This window comes from Salmo salar, chromosome ssa11 (assembly GCF_905237065.1).
Source record: "Salmo salar chromosome ssa11, Ssal_v3.1, whole genome shotgun sequence".
In the NCBI taxonomy this organism is placed as follows: Eukaryota; Metazoa; Chordata; class Actinopteri; order Salmoniformes; family Salmonidae; genus Salmo; species Salmo salar.
Genome location: NC_059452.1, coordinates 13673436 through 13694432, shown reverse-complemented (window position 1 = coordinate 13694432; position 20997 = coordinate 13673436). Strand labels below are relative to the sequence as shown.

Below are 20997 nucleotides of genomic sequence, written 5' to 3'. Positions count from 1 at the left end.
GAGGCCTGCAAATGGATGCACACGGGAAGAATATAAAAGAGATTACGCCTCTTTAGAACCGCACAGAATTCAAAAAAGAAAAACTGAAAACATGTAACCACAATGCAGCCCCTCCAACATTTGCAACATTGAATTTGAACGTTGAAACAATCTTTAGTGGTCACATAGTAATGAAAATACTGGGAGTCGGGATGACAGACATGAGACAGCCTAATTAAATAAAGGTTAAATAAAATAAATTAAAAGAGACAGGCAGGGAGCTTCTTTTTCCCCCCCCAGACAATCGAAATCATGAATCGGCATCATGATTATGGATATATACAAAGAACTATCAATAGAGTGATTGTGTTAGCTGTGTTGTTTGCTAGCTCCTCTGAACAACAGTGTCCTGAAGAGAGAGCACATTTTCTATGCCAGCTGAAATCAAGCATCATTAGCTCCATGTTATGGATGTATCCAAATAAATGTCACTAGAAAACAGCTTAAACTAACGAAAATGCAGCTACTTTGCTGTTATTATGGCTACACGGTTTGACTTGACTGTAAATTTGCCGTAGTTTGCTAGCTAGCAGGCAAAGGATCAGAACGTTGCCAACCAGTATGGCAACCGAACCGATAGAACAAACAACCAGCAGGCTTGAGTAGCAACAGTAGATTTGTGTCGGGACTATATCTAGTGGAAGGATGAAATAGTATGAATAAATTCATCAAAATAAAAAAAATATGGAAATATGTAAAATTATTATTTGAATGTTGGTAACCCGTTGTATAAAAGTAATAATGCCCTTGGAGTCGGTGTTTGGGGGATATATTGGCACCGTTTGCCAGCCTTCGACTTCGTCTCGGGCCAACACCCGTGCCAATATATCTTCCAAGCACCGGCTTTTCTGGCATTATCACTTAAATAAATGGTACCGCAGTCGAGTATCTGACCAAATCGAGCGTCTAACCACATTTCACAATATTTTAGTTCTGGGTTAACAAAGATTATCTTGCCAATGACCATTAATTCAACAGTTTAATATTTTAAAGAACGTTAACCTGTATTGCAAGTACTTTTCAGAAAAGGCAACATCATCCCATTATATAAAAGGGGTGTACCGGGCTCCCTGTCAGGATTGATGACATCAGCAGAGTACAGCTTACCTTGAGGTGAGAAAACCACAGCAGGTTCTCATGTATGGAGTAAACACACCAGGCATGAGCCAGCCCAGTCAGCACAGCCAATACCAACCCTGCTGCTATGACAACAGTCTGCCAAGGCCACAGAGGTGGAATGCTCAGACGGTACCAATTCTGGGAATCTCTCCCAGAGTCTTCCCTTTCACTGACCCTTAAACCCCCTCTTGCTTCACCACAACTTTCAGCAGACACATCATCTTGAGAGATGCCCCAGTAACTCTCCAGCTTGCTCAGTCCTCTCTTGCGTATTTCCATGTCTGGATGCAGGGTTTCTCATGCACGTCTTGTCTCTAACATCCAGCAGTCACCCACTGATGAGAAAGTACCCAGGTGGAGTCACGATAAGAACCTCTCCATGTGACCAAGGTTTACTCCCAAGCTCACTCCTCTCACGGTCCAGCAAACAGTCTGAGAAAAACAGGCCACTCACTCTAGTTTCCCCCAGTCGTTCTTTTTAACTGCCCAATCTGTCTAATAACCAGTTGATTCAAAAAAAAGAAAAGTAAGCAATCAGATTAGTTTTACAAGGTCATTAAAAAGCCTTTAAAAGTAAAACAAATCTGCAGCAAACACGTCAGAAGAACCAGCTCGGTCCGTGATCTGGAAGACAACTGAAATTGCCGGATAGGGACGGCGAATCAACCCACAACTGGTAACCTCTCGGCACATCTATAAAAAAGAGAGAGAAAGGAAAAAGCCAGAGACAAAAAGCCTGGAACACCATTTGGAAAATGTTGACACCGTTTGTCAGACCGCTTAAATATTTCAAAAAACGGAGTGAGAGAGAGAAGTGGACTGAAATAAGCTCCGGTAGGTGCTATAACTGTCACCGACATGACTTCACACGTGATGAATTTAGTAGGCCTGGACGCAGCTGCCTCTCTGAACAGCCATGTCCAACAGGAAATAACTAAGTGACATGCCTGCATTTCAGAAACGCTACCGTAACATTCAGTCAACGCTGAGCCAAAACTGACCCAACATGTGGACTGTGCTTAAAAACCATATGGAATCATTAAAGTCGGTCTCTTTCAAAACGAGCAGACTCCCAAACAAAGCAGACATGGCCGGCATTCTCCCATGCAGCCCTCTGAAGTCACAATTAATTAACTGCAACAAACAATCACCAGTGACTCCACTGGCACCAAGAAATGGAAATGAATAAATCAGCATGTTTTAGTCCCCACTAAACCCTGATTCAGACAAGAGGCATTGTTCCTGGGGAAAGCTGATGAAACATAAGGAGAGGAAAAAAGTGGATAACGTCTTTATCGCATTGTTTATCCCGGTCACGGTCATCTCTACCCGACGTCAGAACAAAGCATGACTCATATGAGGTAGTCCCGGTAGTCATAGGATACCACTGTCGTCTAGGCTGTTCAATGTTGTTGCTTTTTCCACCGTGTGGATTTAATAGAAAGCCACAACTAGAATAGCATTAACAGGCATCAGGCTTCACACACACACTTTCTGGGAAAGTGCTAGGCTCACAATGTGCAGTGACGTCATCCTCTTGAACACTGTGTTAAATAAACACACGGAGTTTGAATACAGGGGAGTCGCTGCTGCCAGCTCTGTAAAGTGACCCGTATATATTATAAATGAGAACATCTGTCTACCTTCTCTACCTTCACAGATAGACAGAGGCAGAGAACTGGAAAACAACACAAAGACAAGAAACCGAGTAGAATCAAATATGTGCATCCACGCAGGTTAGCTCAATTAGGTGTGCGCTTTGATTTCCATGACACACTGGCAAATGATTCACAGCTTGGATGCGTGTGTGAGCTGAGTCGGGCTGTGCATTTGTGTGGGAGGTATACACCTGGACTCTCAAAGAGAAAACACAGTACTGGGAGAAGAGAGCACCGTGGTGGAAAACCTGTTGAATACCACTGCTCATGACAAAATCAACGCCCGGGAATTATTGAGGAGGGAGGCCTGACAATAAGCTCAACATGTGGTCCATCTGATGACGTCCCAGACCACAGGAAAGGCACTTCACGTCAGACTGAACGTGACATACTATCTTTGGGCAGAATCATATGTTCTTTTATACTGTTCTGGAAGGTTCTTTCACTGGCTCAGGTTGGATTTGGTAACAAAACGTTTGCTTGAATTTCATGACTTTGGTTATAAAAGGTGTGAAAAATCTATCTGATTTGAAAGCCAGGTAGAGAATCCATCTGTCTGTTTCAGCATGAGGTGTTTATGACATTAGGAAATCCAACGAAGGACATAGATCATAACTCATAATTTATCATATAAGTTACACTTCATCAAGGTCTCTTCCTTTCTAAACCAAATTCCTTATAGCTAACAACTTGACTATATGATTTCCAACGTGAACTCCAACGTGACTTGACAGTCCAACGTGGGGTGCAGGACAGCGAAGTAACAACGGTCATACAGTGAGGCCATCTTTGGGGTAATCTTTGGGGATTCTCACCTTAATGTTGGAAAACCACAGGTCATTTTCGTGGAGCGTAGCCACATAGATGCAGCACAGCATGCCAAGACTAATTCCCACAATCCAACCTATGGCAACCCATAGCACTGTCCTCCATGTCCATACGCCTGAAGAGAGAGTAACATAACACAAAACAATAGTAAATGTCTCCACTGATAGCCTATACAACTTTGTCTACACAAGGTTCTAGTATGTATGCATGTTAGGTTGACCAATGTGACACCATGCCTAACAGGGTGTTAGGGATGACCGAGGAGGCAACAAGAGATACTGAGATAGGGTGCATACTATGTAGGGGTTTTATTTATCAAATTTGCTAAATACAAATTATGACTAGAGAAAATAAACCAAAGTGTTTTAAAATAGACAAAATGTATCAATTAATTGAAATGAAAAATGTCTCAACTTAAAAAAAAAGGTGCAGGAACAGAACGTACATAAATCAACTGGCAAGAAGGGACAGAGAGAATATATGGGGAGTAGCCAGTGCCATTCTCTACCTGAAGGGGGGGTTCGCAAAACATTCATTTTAAATACACATCGTCATGATATTAAGTGTGAATGTACTGATCAAATTTGAAATACATAAAGTTATTTTAGCATTAGCAGTACACAAAATCAAAGAATGAAAAGGTACTTTGCTATTTTAACACGTCAAGGGAAAAAAAGTTCCCCCGCAATGAATAGAGGGGTGGCATTTCCCAACGCCTCACCAGAAATATACTTGAGTATCAAAATTCAGCTTGGACCTCCTTTACCAGAACACAAGCGGCATCCATGATGCGCAGACATGAAGCCGGTAACCACAGAGACACAGAGATAAACATGACATTATATATAACCTTTACTGTTTGTTGATAATGATGCTGGTTAACTGATAAAAGTTAGACAGAGTGAAATTACACCAGTGACAATGTAAACTATGAAGCATGCATTCAACAGAGAAACAATGACAACAAATGGCAAGATCGTATTTCTGCAATGAAGTTATGTATGGTATATAAGAAACAAAGGCAATGTGTCACGTCCTCATTTCTATATTATGTGTATCACCACGTGCATAGCGTAAAGTGAGTGTTAACGTGCATAAATTATAAAGGATATCTGTTCGGCGGGGGGTTTTAACTGCGCTGTCCTCAGTGCGGCCTTCACACACTCCCCCTCCAGCTGTCGGGCCACCGGGGGAAGGAAATCAGCCGTGGCATTGTCCTTGCCAGGGACTTGGCTGATTGTGAACCTGTAGGGCTGCACGGAAAGGTACCAGTGGGTGATGAGGGCATTCGAGTCCTTCATCCTGTCCATCCACCTGGTGGTCCGTCTCCAATGAGAACTCCAAGGAGATGGAAACTAAACGAATCCAGAGCCAACTTGACTGCCAGGCACTTCTTCTCCGCTGTCGAAAACAGAGCCTCTCTCTCGAGAACAATTGATGTAGGCAATAGGATGGCAGTCTCCCGGCTCACCCTGAATTTCAGCTCCTGCACCACACTCAGAGGCTGCTTATGGTAGAGAAATTAACATTCAATTATCTGGCAACAGCTCTGGGGGACATTCCTGCAGTCAGCATGCCAATTGCACGCTCCCTCAAAACATGGAGACATCTGTGGCATTGTGTTGTGTGACAGACAAAACTGCACATTTTAGGGTGCCTTTTTATTGTCCCCAGCACAAGATGCACCTGTGTAATGATCATGCTGTTTAATCAGCTTCTTGATAATCCATCCACCTGACAGGTGTGGCATATCTTGGCAAGGAAGAAATGCTCACTAACAGGGCCGTAAAAAAATGAGTGCAAAATTTGAGAGAAATAAGCTTTTTGTGCCAATGGAACATTTATGGGATATTTTATTTCAGCTCATGAAACCAACACTTTACATGTTGCGTTTCCTATTTTTGTTCAGTGTAATATCATTAAGCAAGATCAGGTAGACAGCAGTCTAAAACATAAGCAGCAGACACATCCAAATAAATGTCTGTAGTTAAGCACAAGGAACTGAATCACATGAGCCTATTAGGCTATAGAGACATATTCACTGAGTATACAAACATTAAAAACACCTGCTCTTTCCATGACATAGACTGACCAGGTGAATCCAACTGAAAGCTATGATCACTTATTGTTGTCACTTATTAAATCCACTTAAAAATCAGTGTAGATGAAGGGGAGGAGACAGGTTAAAGAAGGATTTGTAAGCCTTGAGACAATTGAGACATGGATTGTACAGTGGCAAGAAAAAGTATGTGAAACCTTTGGAATTGCCTGGATTTCTGCATAAATTTGACATAGATGAAGATCAGATCAAATTTTAAGTCACAACAATAGACAAACACAGTGTGCTTAAACTAATTTCTTGTCTATATTGAATACATCATTTAAACATTCACAGTGTAGGTTGGAAAAAGTATGTGAACCCCTAGGCTAATGACTTCTCCAAAAGCTAATTGGAGTCAGGAGTCAACTAACCTGGAGTCGAATCAATGAGACAAGATTGGAGATTTTGGTTAGAGCTGCCCTGCCCCATAAACAACACTCACAAAATTTGAGTTTGCTATCCACAAGAAGCATTGCCTGATGTGAACCATGCCTCGAACAAAAAAGATCTCAGAAGACCTAAGATTCAGAATTGTTGCCTCGCATAAAGCTGGAAAGGGTAACAAAAGAATCTCTAAAAGTCAGGCCACGGTAAGACAAGTTGTCTATAAATGGAGAAATTTCAGCACTGTCGCTACTCTCCTTAGGAGTGGCCGTCCTGCAAAGATGACTGCAAGAGCCCCCCTTCAGAATGCTCGATGAGGTTAAGAAGAATTCTACTGTGTCAGCTAAAGACTTACAGAAATCCCTGGAAGATGCTAACATCTCTGTTGACGAGTCTACAATACGTAAAACACTAAACAAGAATGGGGTTCATGGGAGGACACCATGGAAGAAGCCACTGCTGTCCGAAAAAAAAACATTTCTGCACGTCTGAAGTCTGCAAAAAAGCACCTGAATGTTCCATAGTGCTACTGGCAAAATATTCTGTGGACAGATGAAACTAAAGTTGTGTTGTTTGGAAGGAACACACAATATGATGTGTGGAGAAGAAGAAAAAAAGGCCCAGCACACCAACATCATTCCAACTGTAAACTATGGTGAAGGGAGCATCATGGTTTGGGGCTGCTTTGCTGCCTCAGGGCCTGGACAGCTTGCTATCGTTGATGGAAAATTAATTCTCAAGACATTTTGCAGGAGAATGTTAGGCTGTCTGCCAATTGAAGCTCAACAGAAGTTAGGTGATGCAACAGGACAAAAGGACAAAAGACAGAAGTAAATCAAGAACAGAAAGGCTTGAACAGAAGAAAATACGCCTTCTAGAGTGGCCAAGTCAGTCTTGACCTCAACCCAATTGAGACGCTCAAGAGAGCGGTTCACACCAGACATCCCAAGAATATTGTGGAACTGAAACAGTTTCGTAAAGAGGAATGGTCCAAAATTCCTCCTGACTTTTGTGCAGGTCTGATACGCATCTAGAGAAAATGTTTGGTTGAGGTTATTGCTGCCAAAAGGAGGGTCAACCTGTTATTAAATCCAAGGGTTCACATACTTTTTCCAACCTGCGCTGCGAATGTTTACACGATGTGTTCAATAAAGACATGAAAAATGATGAAAATGAAGTCGTTTGTGTGTTATTAGTTTAAGCAGACTGTGTTTGTCTATTGTTGTGACTTAGATGAAGATCAGATCACATTTTATGATCAATCTATGCAGAAATCCAGGTAATTCTAAAGGGTTCACATACTTAAAGACAAACGTATGAGCCTTTGGTAGTAGGTGCCAGGCGTACAGGTGTGTCAGGAACTGCAACGCAGCTAGGTTTCACACACAACAGTTTCCTGTGTGTATCTAGAATGATCAACCACCCAGCCAACTTGACACAACTGTGGTGTTGTGACTTGACTTTAACAACAATCTGAAGACTGTAATTTACCTAATTAACCGAGTTGAATTGTTACCCAATTAAATGAATCATGTAACAATGAACTCATTAGGATCTGGGGAACCACGAGAGCGGTTCTTTAAAAAGTTACCATCTCCCGAATTAAACTCTAAAAAGGTCTTTGCCTATCACATCTATAAACAGTCAACTTATTAATCATAACCTCGTATCATATCATCATTCTGAACAGTGGTAACCTCCTTGCATCTGCAAAAACCCAATTTGTTCAGCCTGATGTCAGTACTAAACAAATTGGTTTAATTTATTTACTAGCTAATTAATAACATGATAAACATACACACTTAATATGTTAAAAACAGGTCCCTAGAGGAATGACAACAACGTGGCTGCTTGCGACAAAAGAGATGGGGGGGGGGGGCAGAGAGAGACAGAGACACTTAACATTGGTACATTTAGAAACCACTCTCACTTAGAGTAGGACGTGAATTGTTAATCACCACTAGTTATTTTCTCCCCCCCTCTGCGGGTGAGAGGGGGTCTGGTTGAAGTTATTCATTGCAAACCTCATTCTGATTCAAATCAAAGTTTATTTGTCACGTGCACCAAAAACAACAGGTGTAGACCTTACAGTGAAATGCTTACTTACAGGCTCTAACCAATAGTGCAAAAAAGGTGTTAGGCGAACAATAGGTAAGTAAAGAAATAAAACAGTAAAAAGACAGGCTATATACAGTAGTGAGGCTATAAAAGTAGCGAGGCTATATACAGACACCGGTTAGTCAGTAGCGTAAAAGAGGGTTGGCGGGTGGTGGGACACAATGCAGATAGCCTGGTTAGCCAATGTGCGGGAGCACTGGTTGGTCGGCCCAATTGAGGTAGTATGTACATGAATGTATAGTTAAAGGGACTATGCATATATGATAAACAGAGAGTAGCAGCAGCATAAAAAGAGGGGTTGGGGGGGGGCACACAATGCAAATAGTCTGGGTAGCCATCTGATTACCTGTTCAGGAGTCTTATGGCTTGGAGGTAAAAACTGTTGAGAAGCCTTTTTGTCCTAGACTTGGCACTCCGGTACCGCTTGCCATGCGGTAGTAGAGAGAACAGTCTATGACTGGGGTGACTGGGGTCTGTGACAATTTTTAGGGCCTTCCTCTGACACCGCCTGGTGTAGAGGTCCTGGATGGCAGGCAGCTTAGCCCCAGTGATGTACTGGGCTGTACGCACTACCCTCTGTAGTGCCTTGCAGTCAGAGGCCGAGCAATTGCCGTACCAGGCAGTGATGCAACCAGTCAGGATGCTCTCGATGTTGCAGCTGTAGAACCTTTTGAGGATCTCAGGACCCATGCCAAATCTTTAGTTTCCTGAGGGGGAATAGGCTTTGTCGTGCCCTCTTCACGACTGTCTTGGTCTGTTTGGACCATTCTAGTTTGTTGTTGATGTGGACACCAAGGAACTTGAAGCTCTCAACCTGCTCCACTACAGCCCCGTCGATGAGAATGGGGGCGGGCTCGGTCCTCAGTTTCCTGTAGTCCACAATCATCTCCTTAGTCTTGGTTACGTTGAGGGATAGGTTGTTATTCTGGCACCACCCGGCCAGGTCTCTGACCTCCTCCCTATAGGCTGTCTCGTCATTGTCGGTGATCAGACTTACCACTGTTGTGTCGTCTGCAAACTTAATGATGGTGTTGGAGTCGTGCCTGGCCATGCAGTCGTGGGTGAACAGAGAGTACAGGAGGGGACTGAGCACACACCCCTGGGGAGCTCCAGTGTTGGGGAGCTCCAGTGTTGGGGATCAGCGTGGCAGATGTGTTGCTTCCTACCCTCACCACCTGGGGGCGGCCCGTCAGGAAGTCCAGGATCCAGTTGCAGAGGGAGGTGTTTAGTCCCAGGATCCTTAGCTTAGTCATGAGATTTGAGGGTACTGCAGTGTTGAACGCTGAGCTGTAGTCAATGAATAGCATTCTCACATAAGTGTTCCTTTTGTCCAGGTGGGAAAGGGCAGTGTGCAGTGCAACAGAGATTGCATCATCTGTGGATCTGTTTGGGCGGTATGCAAATTAGAGTGGGTCTAGGGTTTCTGGGATAATGGTGTTGATGTGAGCCATTAACGACCGTTTAAAACACTTCATGGCTACGGACGTGAGTGCTACGGGTCTGTAGTCATTTAGGCAGGTTTCCTTTGTGTTCTTGGGCACAGGGACTATGGTGGTCTGCTTGAAACATGTTGGTATTACAGACTCAATCAGGGACATGTTGAAAATGTCAGTAAAGACACCTGCCAGTTGGTCAGCACATGCCCGGAGCACACGTCCTGGTAATCCGTCTTGTCCCACAGCCTTGTGTATGTTGACCTGTTTAAAGGTCTTACTCACATCGGCTACGGAGAGCATGTTCACACAGTCGTCCGGAACAGCTGATGCTCTCACGCATGCCTCAGTGTTGCTTGCCTCGAAGCGAGCATAGAAGTGATTTAGCTCATCTGGTAGGCTCGTGTCACTGGGCAGCTCGGGGCTGTGCTTCCCTTTGTAGTCTGTAATAGTTTGCAAGCCCAGCCACATAAGATGAGCATCGGAGCCGGTTTAGTATGATTCAATCTTAGCCCTATATTGACGCTTTGCCTGCTTGATGGTTCATCGCAGGGCATAGCAGGATTTCTTGTAAGCTTCCGGGTTAGAGTCCCGCACCTTGAAAGCCGCAGCTCTATCCTTTAGCTCAGTGCAAATGTTGCCTGTAATCCATGGCTTCTGGTTGGGGTATGTACGTACAGTAACTGTGGGGACGACGTCCTCAACGCACTTATTGATAAAGCCAGTGACTGAGGTGGTGTACTCCTCAATGCCATCGGAAGAATCCCGGAACATGTTCCAGTCTATGATAGCAAAACAATCCTGTAGTTTAGCATCTGCTTCATCTGACCACTTTTTTTATAGACCGAGTCACTGGTGCTTCCTGCTTTAATTTTTGCTTGTAAGCAGGAATCAGGAGGATAGAGTTGTGGTCAGATTTACTAAATGGAGGGCAAGGGAGAGCATTGTACGCGTCTCTGTGTGTGGAGTACAGGTGATCTAGAATTTTTTTCCCTCTGGTTGCACATTTAACATGTTGATAGAAATTTGGCAGAACTGATTTAAGTTTCCCTGCATTAAAGTCTCCGGCCACTAGGAGCGCCGCCTCTGGGTGAGTGGTTTCCTGTTTGCTTATTTCCTTATACAGCTGATGGAGTGCGGTCTCAGTGCCAGCATCTGTCTGTGGTGGTAAATAAACAGCCACGAAAAGTATAGCTGAAAACTCTCTAGGCAAGTAGTGTGGCCTGTAATTTATCACAATATACTCTACTCCAGGCGAGCAAAACTAGAGACTTCCTTAGATTTTGTGCACCAGCTGTTGTTTACAAATATGCACAGACCGCCCGCCCTCGTCTTACCGGAGTGTGCTGTTCTATCTTGCCAGTGCAGCGTTTATCCCGCTAGCTGAATATCCATGTCGTCATTCAGCCACGATTCCGTTAAACATAGGATATTACAGTTTTTGATGTCCTGTTGGTAGGATATTCGTGATCGTACCTCGTATTTTTGTCCAATGATTGTACGTTGGCAAGAAGTATTTTGACGGTAATGGCAGCTTTCCCGGTCGCCTTCTCCGGGTCCTGACAAGGCATCCGGCTCTTTGTCCTCTGTACCTGCGTCGCTTCTTCTTGCAAATAACCGGGATGTCGGCCCTGTGGGGTATTTGGCGAATGTCTCGTTGTAGAAAAAATCTTTGTCTAATCCGAGGTGAGTGATCGCTGTCCTGATATCCAGAAGCTCTTTTTTTGCCATAAGATACAGTGGCAGAAACATTATGTACAAAATAAGTTACAAATAACACGAAAAAAACCCACATAATAGCAAAATTGGTTGGACGCCCGTAAAACTGCTGCCATTTCTTCCGGTGCCATTTTATTCTCGTGGACAGTCATGATAGTGGGAAGCATTGGAGTCAATATGGGCCAGCATCCCAACTCAATACTAGGAATGTTTGTTATACTCAGAGTATAGAGTTAAGCCAGGTTTTAGAACAGCCGCCATGTTAGTGTCCATATAGAGCTTAATTCTTGAAATGTTGGTGATGTAACAACACAATACGTTTTTATTGATTAGCATTCGGGATGCGTATCCAAGTCTTCTGTTGTAGTGTCAACAAATTGCATATCTGCTTTCACTAGACATCTTCATAGGTTTTGAAAACTATCAGAAATAAACAGTACAACGCGGAAGCATCACTTAGCAATGGCTATGGAGGAGAAAGTGGCGCTCTCAGAACGTTCAACTGCATTGGCTTAACTCTCTCTATATAATGTATATTAGAGATGCACCGATATGACATTTTTGGCCGATACCGATATTTTCCTTGCAACAAAAAAAAACGATTACCGATATATTAAAAAAATGCATCCTTTTAAGCATTCCAGTACAGTTAAATATTTCACACACACACACACACACACACACACACACACACACACACACACACACACACACACAGCGTTCTAAGGCACTGCATCTCAGTACAAGAGGCATCACTACAGACCCTGGTTCGAATCCAGGCTGTATCACATCTGGCCGTGATTGGGAGTCCCATAGGGCGGCGCACAATTGGCCCAGCGTTGTCCGGGTTTGGCCGGGGTAGGCAGTCATTGTAAATAAGAATTTGTTCTTAACTGACTTACCTAGTTAAATAAAGGTTACACACTCACCACACTGACCAAAAAGTTATTTTGTTGGCATTTACGTATGTCCCCATTACCAGTAAAACATTATCAAAACCTATTTCTTTCACTTCATAGCTGCGCAGTTTCGTGGTTCATTTGTTCAGTCGTTTCATTCTCAACCAGGATTTCATCATGCATGTCAAGCAGTGAGGTTTCAGCTATGGCGGTTCGTGGCCGCTCTTCCTCAGTGCGCACTGTCACTTGTGTCCGTTTTCATCTTGTCCAGCCGTGTATATAACATTTCCCGTAAACCCTGTTTCTTGTCTGCATCGAAGTAGCGACACAGTAAAGCGGCTCAGAGAGAATGCCATGAATAGCTTGTTCACAGGCTCAAATACTTTTGTAAGTTTTAACCCCACGGTCTGTCGGAAGTTTTGTTGAGCAGGCGTTTCAATGCCATGACAGAGGGTAAAATGTCTGCTGCAGACGCAGTTGACTGGCTTATTTCTCGAGCCAGTTGTTTGAATGGTGCTAGGAGTGTGTTCATGTTTCAAACATGTTTTCAAATGCCATTGAAATGGCAGCAGTGGTATGAGAACTAGCACATTCTTGAGCATGCAATACGGCTTTCCTCAGTTCGAAATCCTCATTGACCCACTGTGCTGTCAGACTCAGCATGCTCATGGGGCTGACATCGCTGGTCCAAATGTCAATCGTGAAGCTTATAGCAGTGACGCCCATAGCAAGTAGCTTATGGATGTGCTTCAACAATACTGTGCAACTCCGGTAGGGCAACATCTGAAAAATAGCACTTGGTAGTGTGTACCGGTGCTCGACCAGTCGGCAAAAACCAACATCATCCACGACATAGAACGGTTGATTGTCAAGGGCAATGAAATCCATTATCTTGGCGTTGTCAGTTGTCTCGCTGAAATGTTCTTACTCTTTCAAATGACTGCTCGACTTGAACTTGTTTAGTTTTGGAAGTGTGCGCTTAGTATTTTTCTGCTTTTGTTCTGTGTAGCGCTGTATTTTTTACGTCATCTAACTATGTTATACAGGTATGCACGTCAGCTTTGACTTCGATTTTGCACATCGCCGTTAAACTAGACATCGGGCCAATGCCGACGTTGGCATTTTTAGCTAATATCTGCCATTTCTGATATGCTCACCGATATATCGTGCATCCCTACTGTATACAGTTGAAGTCGGAAGTTTACATACGCCTTAGCTAAATACATTTAAACTCAGTTTTTCACAATTCCTGACATTTAATCCTAGTAAAAATTCCCTGTTTTAGGTCAGTTAGGATCACCACTTTATTATTAGAATGTGAAATGTCAGAATAATAGTAGAGAGAATGATTTATTTCAGCTTTTATTTATTTCATCACATTCCCAGTGGGTCAGAAGTTTACATACACTCAATTAGTATTTGGTAGCATTGCCTTTAAATTGTTTAAATTGGGTCAAACGTTTTGGGTAGCCTTCCACAAGCTTCCCACAATAACTTTGGCCCATTCCTCCTGACAGAGCAGGTGGAACTGAATCAGGTTTGTAGGCCTCCTTGCTCGCACACACTTTTTCAGTTCTGCCCACAGATTTTCTATAGAATTGAGGTCAGGGCTTTGTGATGGCCACTCCAATACCTTGACTTTGTTGTCCTTAATCCATTTTGCCACAACTTTGGAAGTATGCTTGGGGTCATTGTCCATTTGGAAGACCCATTTGCGACCAAGCTTTAACTTCCTGACTGATGTCTTGAGATGTTTTTTCAATATATCCACATAATTTTCCTGCCTCATGATGCCATCTATTTTGTGAAGTGCACCAGTCCCTCCTACAGCAACGCACCCCCACAACATGATGTTGCCACCCCCGTGCTTAATGGTTGGGATGGTGTTCTTCGGCTTGCAAGCCTCCCCCTTTTTCCTCCAAACATAACGATGGTCAGTTCTATTTTTGTTTCACCAGACCAGTTGCAGTTGCAAACCGTAGTCTGGCTTTTTTATGGCAGTTTTGGAGCACTGGCTTCTTCCTTGCTGAGCGGCCTTTCAGGTTATGTTGATATAGGACTCGTTTTACTGTGGATATAGATACTTTTGTACCTGTTTCCTCCAGCATCTTCACAAGGTCCTTTGCTGTTGTTCTGGGATTGATTTGCACTTGTTGCACCAAAGTACATTCATCTCTAGGAGACAGAACACGTCTCCTTCCTGAGTGGTATGATGGCTGCGTGGTCCCATGGTGTTTATACTTGCGTACTATTGTTTATACAAATTAACGTAGTACCTTCAGGTGTTTGGAAATTGCTCTTTTTTTCTGAGGTCTTGGCTGATTTCTTTTGATTTTCCTATGATGTCAAGCAAAGAGGCACTGAGGTTGAAGGTAGGCCTTAAAATACATCCACAGGTACACCTCCGATTGACTCAAATTATGTCAATTAGCCTATCAGAAGCTTCTAAAGCCATGATATCATTTTCTGGAATTTTCCATGTTGTTTAAAGGCACAGTCAACTTAGTGTATGTAAACTTCTGACCCACTGGAATTGTGATACAGTGAATTATAAGTGAAATAATCTGTCTGTAAACAGTTGTTGGAAATATTACTTGTGTCATGCACAAAGTAGATGTCCTAACCGACTTGCCAACATTATAGTTTGTTAACAAGAAATTTGTGGAGTGGTTGAAACACTTAGTTTGGAGTCATTAAAACTAGTTTATGTAAACTTCCGACTTCAACTGTATAGCTCTGGTTTAGCATAATCATCTAATATTGAATAAACTACTTTTGCTTTCAGATGCCATTGAAAACAGAAATAAGCTGTAGAAACAATAACAAAGTGACCTCTCCACCCGTTTCAGTAAAAAGCCGATGGATGGAGCTGGAGAAATGTAACCACTCTCAAAGTTATGGATGCAAGGACTGACCATCCATTAAAGTTTTAACCATGTTTGAGGTTATATAGTGTTTGTTCATATTCACTGTATCACATAAAAAAAAATGGTATATATTGGGTTCTGACGGGGTATGGCTGTTGAACTAAACTCATGAGGCATTCATAAGTTGTATTTTTTAATGGGCACATCAAATGGGCACATATCATTAATAATTTATAAATCCCAAAATGAATGTAGCAACTGCTGACTGCCCCATTAAAAAAATAAGTTCCAGGGGAAAACACTACAGTAAGTCTGCTCACCAAACAGATGTGTTGTGTCATGGGGTAAAAGGTCATTCATGCGCAATCAAGGAATGGGCAATGTACTGACAATTTAACATTTCCAAACAGGCAGAACCTAATCCAAACTAACATCAATATATATTTTATTGAAAAGAAAGATAAGAGAAGATAAGACTGCCCCTGCAATTTCAAGAAGACCTCTGCTGTGGGGTAATGTTTCTCATCACCATGGAAATACCGGATAGCAACTTTAGGGTCTTGGTCCCACATGTGGGTAGGAAACCAACTTATTCTGCACCAGTCTGCATTCTGTCGGTGTCTACCAGTGCCCTGACAGCCTGGATTCTCAGCCTGCTCAATGACCTTTGGCCTTGGCACAACACACGTGGGCTACTTTGGCATTGTTCCAGGGGCACAAGAGCTTAGTATGACCTTCCTGAACACACTGGTAACAAATGGGAGCTCTGCCTGGGGGCCTAGAGATAGGGCCTTGACTAAAATGACTATCCCCAGGAGTGATAGGCTTGCCTATGGCTGGAGTAGTCTTTAGGTTCTGGAAGTACGGTGTTTGTTGACCCCTGAGTTCTTTGGCTGCTTGCCACTTGGCATAACTCCAGGGTTGGTCTCGGCATCAGGCAACCACAAAGGTGTCAGCATGGGCTGCAGATTCAGCAGTGGTTGCCGTGTCATGCTCCCTGGTCCACGCAGACAGCTCCGGCACCAGCATGCGGAGGTGCTGTTCAAGGATAATAGTCTTTCCTACTTGCGTCAGTCTTGTTAGCGGGCGGCACCCACTTCCCATAAAAGTCCTTCAAAAGGACATAGAGCTCCTTGGACGTCTCCTCTGGCTCTACCTCCAGGGAGCGAAAACGCTGTCCGTAGGTCTCTGGGTTGATACTGTACTATGCTAGGACAGCCTTCTTTAACTTTAGCATAGACTAGTGACTCAGTAATGTCCATGTGAACATAAGCACTCCTAGCCTTACCAATAAGCAATGTGATCAATCTGATTGCCCTGTCTGCTTTTGGCCACTGACATAGTATTGTAAATCTCTCGAAAGTGGTTCGATAATGTCATCATTGTCATTTAACTGCTTTAACCTGGACTCTTGGACCTGTATGTGGACTTGGATTAGGGTCAGATGGGGAAAGATACTGGTCAGTCTGATCAGGGTTAAGGTCATCAGGGCCCAGAGGGCCACCAGGGAGGGAGCTTGCAGCTCCTAGGCCAGTATCCCTGCCGTCAACCTCAGAAGAGCCACCTAGTGCCTGGTCAGGGACAGGGGTCATCCTGCTCAATTCCTCCAGCTGCAGAAGCCCAAATTGGTGCTGCAATGCTTTCCACCTTTGCGCCTGTCGATCGGCCTTCCGGTCAAGCCTGATGTTGCACATCTGAACAGGAGGGTCAACTCCTCCAATGAGGTCCCACCTGGATTGTCTGGTATGGGCTCTCCTCACTCACCCCCGTCTTTGGCCACACCTTCCACATGGAGAGGTGGTGCCGGTCCTGGTTTGTCTTTGTCCCTTTCGGTCCCATGGTTAAGTTCTCTTGTTTTGTCAAAAACAAAAAGAGAAAAAAATGTATCTAAGCTAAACTACCTCTACTCAGTGCCTTCTACTGGTCGTCCCACCACTGCCACCATGTTAGGGATGACCAAGGAGGCAACGAGAGACACAGAGGGTGCAAACAACGTAAGGGTTTTATTTTTCAAATTTGCTAAATACTATTGATGACTAGAGAAAATAAACCAAAATGCTTTAAAATAGACAAACTGGATAAATTAAGTCTCAAAGTCTCAACTGTCCTAAAGCCTCAACTTAAAAAAATAATAATAAAAAAAACTGATCTAAGGTGCAGGAACAGGATGTAAATAACTTAAGTGACAAGAAGGGACAGAGAGAATATATGTGGAGTAGCCAGTGCCATTCTCTACCTGAAGGAAGGTTCGCAAAACATTCATTTTAAATACACATCGTCATGATATAAAGTTTAAAACGTACTGATCAGATTTGAAATACATAAAGTTATTTTAGCAGTACACAAAATCAATGAATGAAAGGTACTTTGCTATTGCTATTTTAACACGTCAAGGGAAAAGAGTTCCCCCGCGGTGACTAGAGGGGTGGCATTTCCCAACGACTCTCTGGAACCATACTTCAGTTTCGGAATTCCGCTTTGACCTCCTTTACCAGAACACAGCCGGCATCCATGCTGTGCAGACATGGTGCCCGTAACTACAGCGACACGGCGGAAAACAAGACATTATATTAGACCTTATACTGTTTGTTGATCATCACGGTTAAATTAAAGTTAGATGGAGTTAAATTATACCAGTGACTGTTACAATGTAAACTATGAAGCATGCATTCAACATAGAGAAACGATGAGAACAAATGGCAAGATAGTATTTCAGCAATAAAGTTATGTATGGGTTATAAGAAACAAAAGCAATTGTGTCACGTCCTCATTTCTATATTATGTGTATATGTAACTGGGATTATTGTGCTGCTAACAGCTTAGCTTCCTCCACTGTCCGACTGCCCCATACTGGTCTCAAACCAGTGAACCTCTGCTTCGCAAAACACATGTGACCACCCTCCTTGACAACATTCAAATGGGTTGAGACACGCAAAAGGTAACGGTTGGATGGCTCCATCAGCAAAATGTAAACACTGAGGATGACACTAACCATCTGAAGACCTCTCTAAAGGCTCTGCTGAAGGGTTGAACCTCTGGTTCAGGACTTCTGGACCAGGCTCCTTACTTCCTTTGCTGCCCTTCCTCTGCCTAAGGGCAGTCATGGTGGCTCACTGAAAAAAAGGAGGGGCAGCTATTAGTCTTCCACACAAGATAGGGACGTACACACACAGCCAAGTACCTGAACTCCTCCACGGAGTTGAGAGCAGACTAGATTTTTATTAAATGAATCTCTGACTCCTTCGATTCTCTAATTGCTATGCGCTGATACGTAAACATGTTTAATTCTTAAACCCTTACCGTGTACCTATGTTTATCCTGTTGTTGAATGCCTTTGCTGAAATCCATACTTTTTAATAAAACGTTAATCAAACACAATCAGACTGTTTCCTCATTGCTGTTGCTCTAAGATGGCAACTCGGCATGAATGCACATCTGCAAATTGAATCTCAACAAGGAAACAGGCTGTAGTTGTATTTCATTAACATTTTTTTTAAAGTATGGATTTCAGCAAACAAAGAAAGGCACACAACAAGAGGACACACATAGGTACACAGTAAGTGAATGTACATTTACACCACACACACACAGAGAGACAGAGAGACAGAGAGAGAGAGAGAGAGAGATATTAGAACGTACATTTAAATGCCTAACATGCTAAGAAGGAACCATCCATTCACACACAATAAAAAATTAAAAAAAAGACCAGTTAAAACAACATCAAAAAGTGTGATTCTGCGATGTGGCTCCTTGCCTCCTTCAGTAGGCTATTGTCCAATGATATCCCATCCTATATAGGCTATGACATTGGAATCATTATGGACACCTGGAGTATAATGCAAAGCATCTCTCATATTTATCATGTGTCATTGTATAGATGCTATTGCCTTAATTTGAATAGCAAACAGTAATGTTTACACCGTTTCCCCATGGGTCGGACTGCAAATCAACGTGTCCCCCGATGTCATCAAATGTCATCTATCGAAAGTGTGTCGCGTCTCCATCATCCTATGCTACCGTTACAATTTTGCAAAAAGAAAAACACATAAACACAAAAACATTTTTGTGGTAATCCATGAAAAACCGCAAAACAAACTACACAATTGTCTCATGCTTTTCATTCATTCGCTGTTTTCATTCATTCACACAGGCCTGGGTTGCAGCGGCATTTCCTACTCACACCGCTGCTAGAATGACATGAAATTTCAGATCCCATCACTCGCTAATCTCGGTCTCTTCGAATGGACAGCATCAGCATCGGTTTCATACTCGCTCGATAATGAATTTCGCTTTTGATAGCAACAAAAAGGATTTGATTACACTTGTTCATACATTTAAGCCTCACCCTCGACGGTGCTTGCAATCCCTTATCGGATGTCCAAAGGTGTCTACTCTCTCCCTCCCACGGACACTCGATACATGCGTAGAGTCTCTAGTTTAGTCGAATACAGGCTTGAAGCAACGAGAGAAACTTGAAACAAAGGGGGAAAACATATTTGGTTAATATGCAGAGACGAAAAACTGCAACTTTTTTTATGTATAAATGAATAAATAAATAAATATGTATAATTCTGGTCCTACAAAATCGATACACAGAACACACATTATTAACCTGAATGTCAACATCAATAAAAAAAAGCCAGCAACTCACACAATTGTAAACCGTTTGTATACATCTTACATCCAGAATGTAGCCTAAGTACCACCACCGCTAAACAAATCAAAATATATTTTATATTTGAAATTCTTCAAAGTAGCCACCCTTTGCCTTGATGACAGCTTTGCACACGCTTGGTATTCTCTCAACCAGCTTAAACTGGAATGCTTTTTCAACAGTCTTGAAGGAGTTCCCACATATGCTGAGCACTTGTTGGCTGCTTTTCCTTCACTCGGCGGTCCAACTCATCCCAAACCATCTCAACTGGGTTGAGGTCAGTTGATTGTGGAGGCCAGGTCATCTGATGCAGCACTACACTCTCCTTCTTGGTCAAATAGCCCTTACAAAGCCTGGAGGTGTTGGGTCATTGTCCTGTTGAAAAACAAATGATAGTCACATTAAGTAAAGTGGTTGTTCCACTGGATATCTTAAGGTGAATGCACCAATTTGTAAGTCACTCTGGATACGAGCATCTGCTAAATGACGTAAATGTAAGTGCAAACCAGATGGGATAGCGTATCGCTGCAGAATGCTATAGTAGCCATTTTGGTTAAGTGTGCCTTGAATTCTAAATCACTGACAGTGTCACCAGCAAAGCACCCCCACACCATCACACCTCCTCCTCCATGCTTCACGGTGGGAACCACACATGCGGAGATCATCCGTTCACCTACTCTGCATCTCACAAAGGCACGGCGGTTGGAACCAAAAATCTCACATTTGGACTCATCACACCAAAGGACAGATTTCCACTGGTCTAATGTCCGTTGCTCATGTTTCTTGGTCCAAGCAAGTCTCTTTTTATTATTGGTGTCCTCTAGTAGTGGTTTCTTTGCAGCAATTCAACCATGAAGGCTTGATTCCTCATGAGAGCCAGTTTCATCATAGCACATGGTTTTTACAACTACACTTGAAAAAACTTTCAAAGTTCTTGAAATGTTCCGTATTGACTGACCTCCATGTCTTAAAGTAATGATGGACTGTCGTTTCTCTTTGCTTATTTGAGCTGTTCTTGCCATAAAATGGATTTGGTCTTTTACCAAATAGGGCTATCTTCTGTATACCACCCCTGCCTTGTCACAACACAACTGATTGGCTCAAACGCAATAAGAAGGAAAGAAATTCCACAAATTAACTTTTAACGAGGCACACCTGTTAATTGAAATGCATTCCAG

The 20997-nt window shown here is 42.9% G+C and overlaps 1 protein-coding gene across 5 annotated transcripts in view; it reads right to left on the bottom strand.

Annotated features, from left to right (window-relative positions):
- The window catches only part of LOC106562039 (probable C-mannosyltransferase DPY19L3), a 38384-nt gene extending 18749 nt beyond the window's left edge, over window positions 1–19635 (bottom strand). The window contains exons 1-3 of one of the 5 annotated variants that reach the window (XM_014126567.2): window positions 19511–19635; window positions 18158–18278; window positions 3632–3759 (exon numbers count right to left, since the gene is read on the bottom strand). In XM_014126567.2, coding sequence (XP_013982042.1) covers window positions 3632–3759; window positions 18158–18269 — 240 coding nt within the window. In that variant the 5' untranslated portion in view covers window positions 18270–18278; window positions 19511–19635. Of the gene's footprint in view, window positions 1–1146; window positions 2504–3631; window positions 3760–18157; window positions 18279–19345 lie in introns of those variants that run through there. The other 4 variants (XM_014126566.2, XM_014126565.2, XM_045689051.1 and 1 more) reach the window with 4 other exon arrangements.
- Between the last annotated feature and the right edge of the window lie 1362 nt (window positions 19636–20997).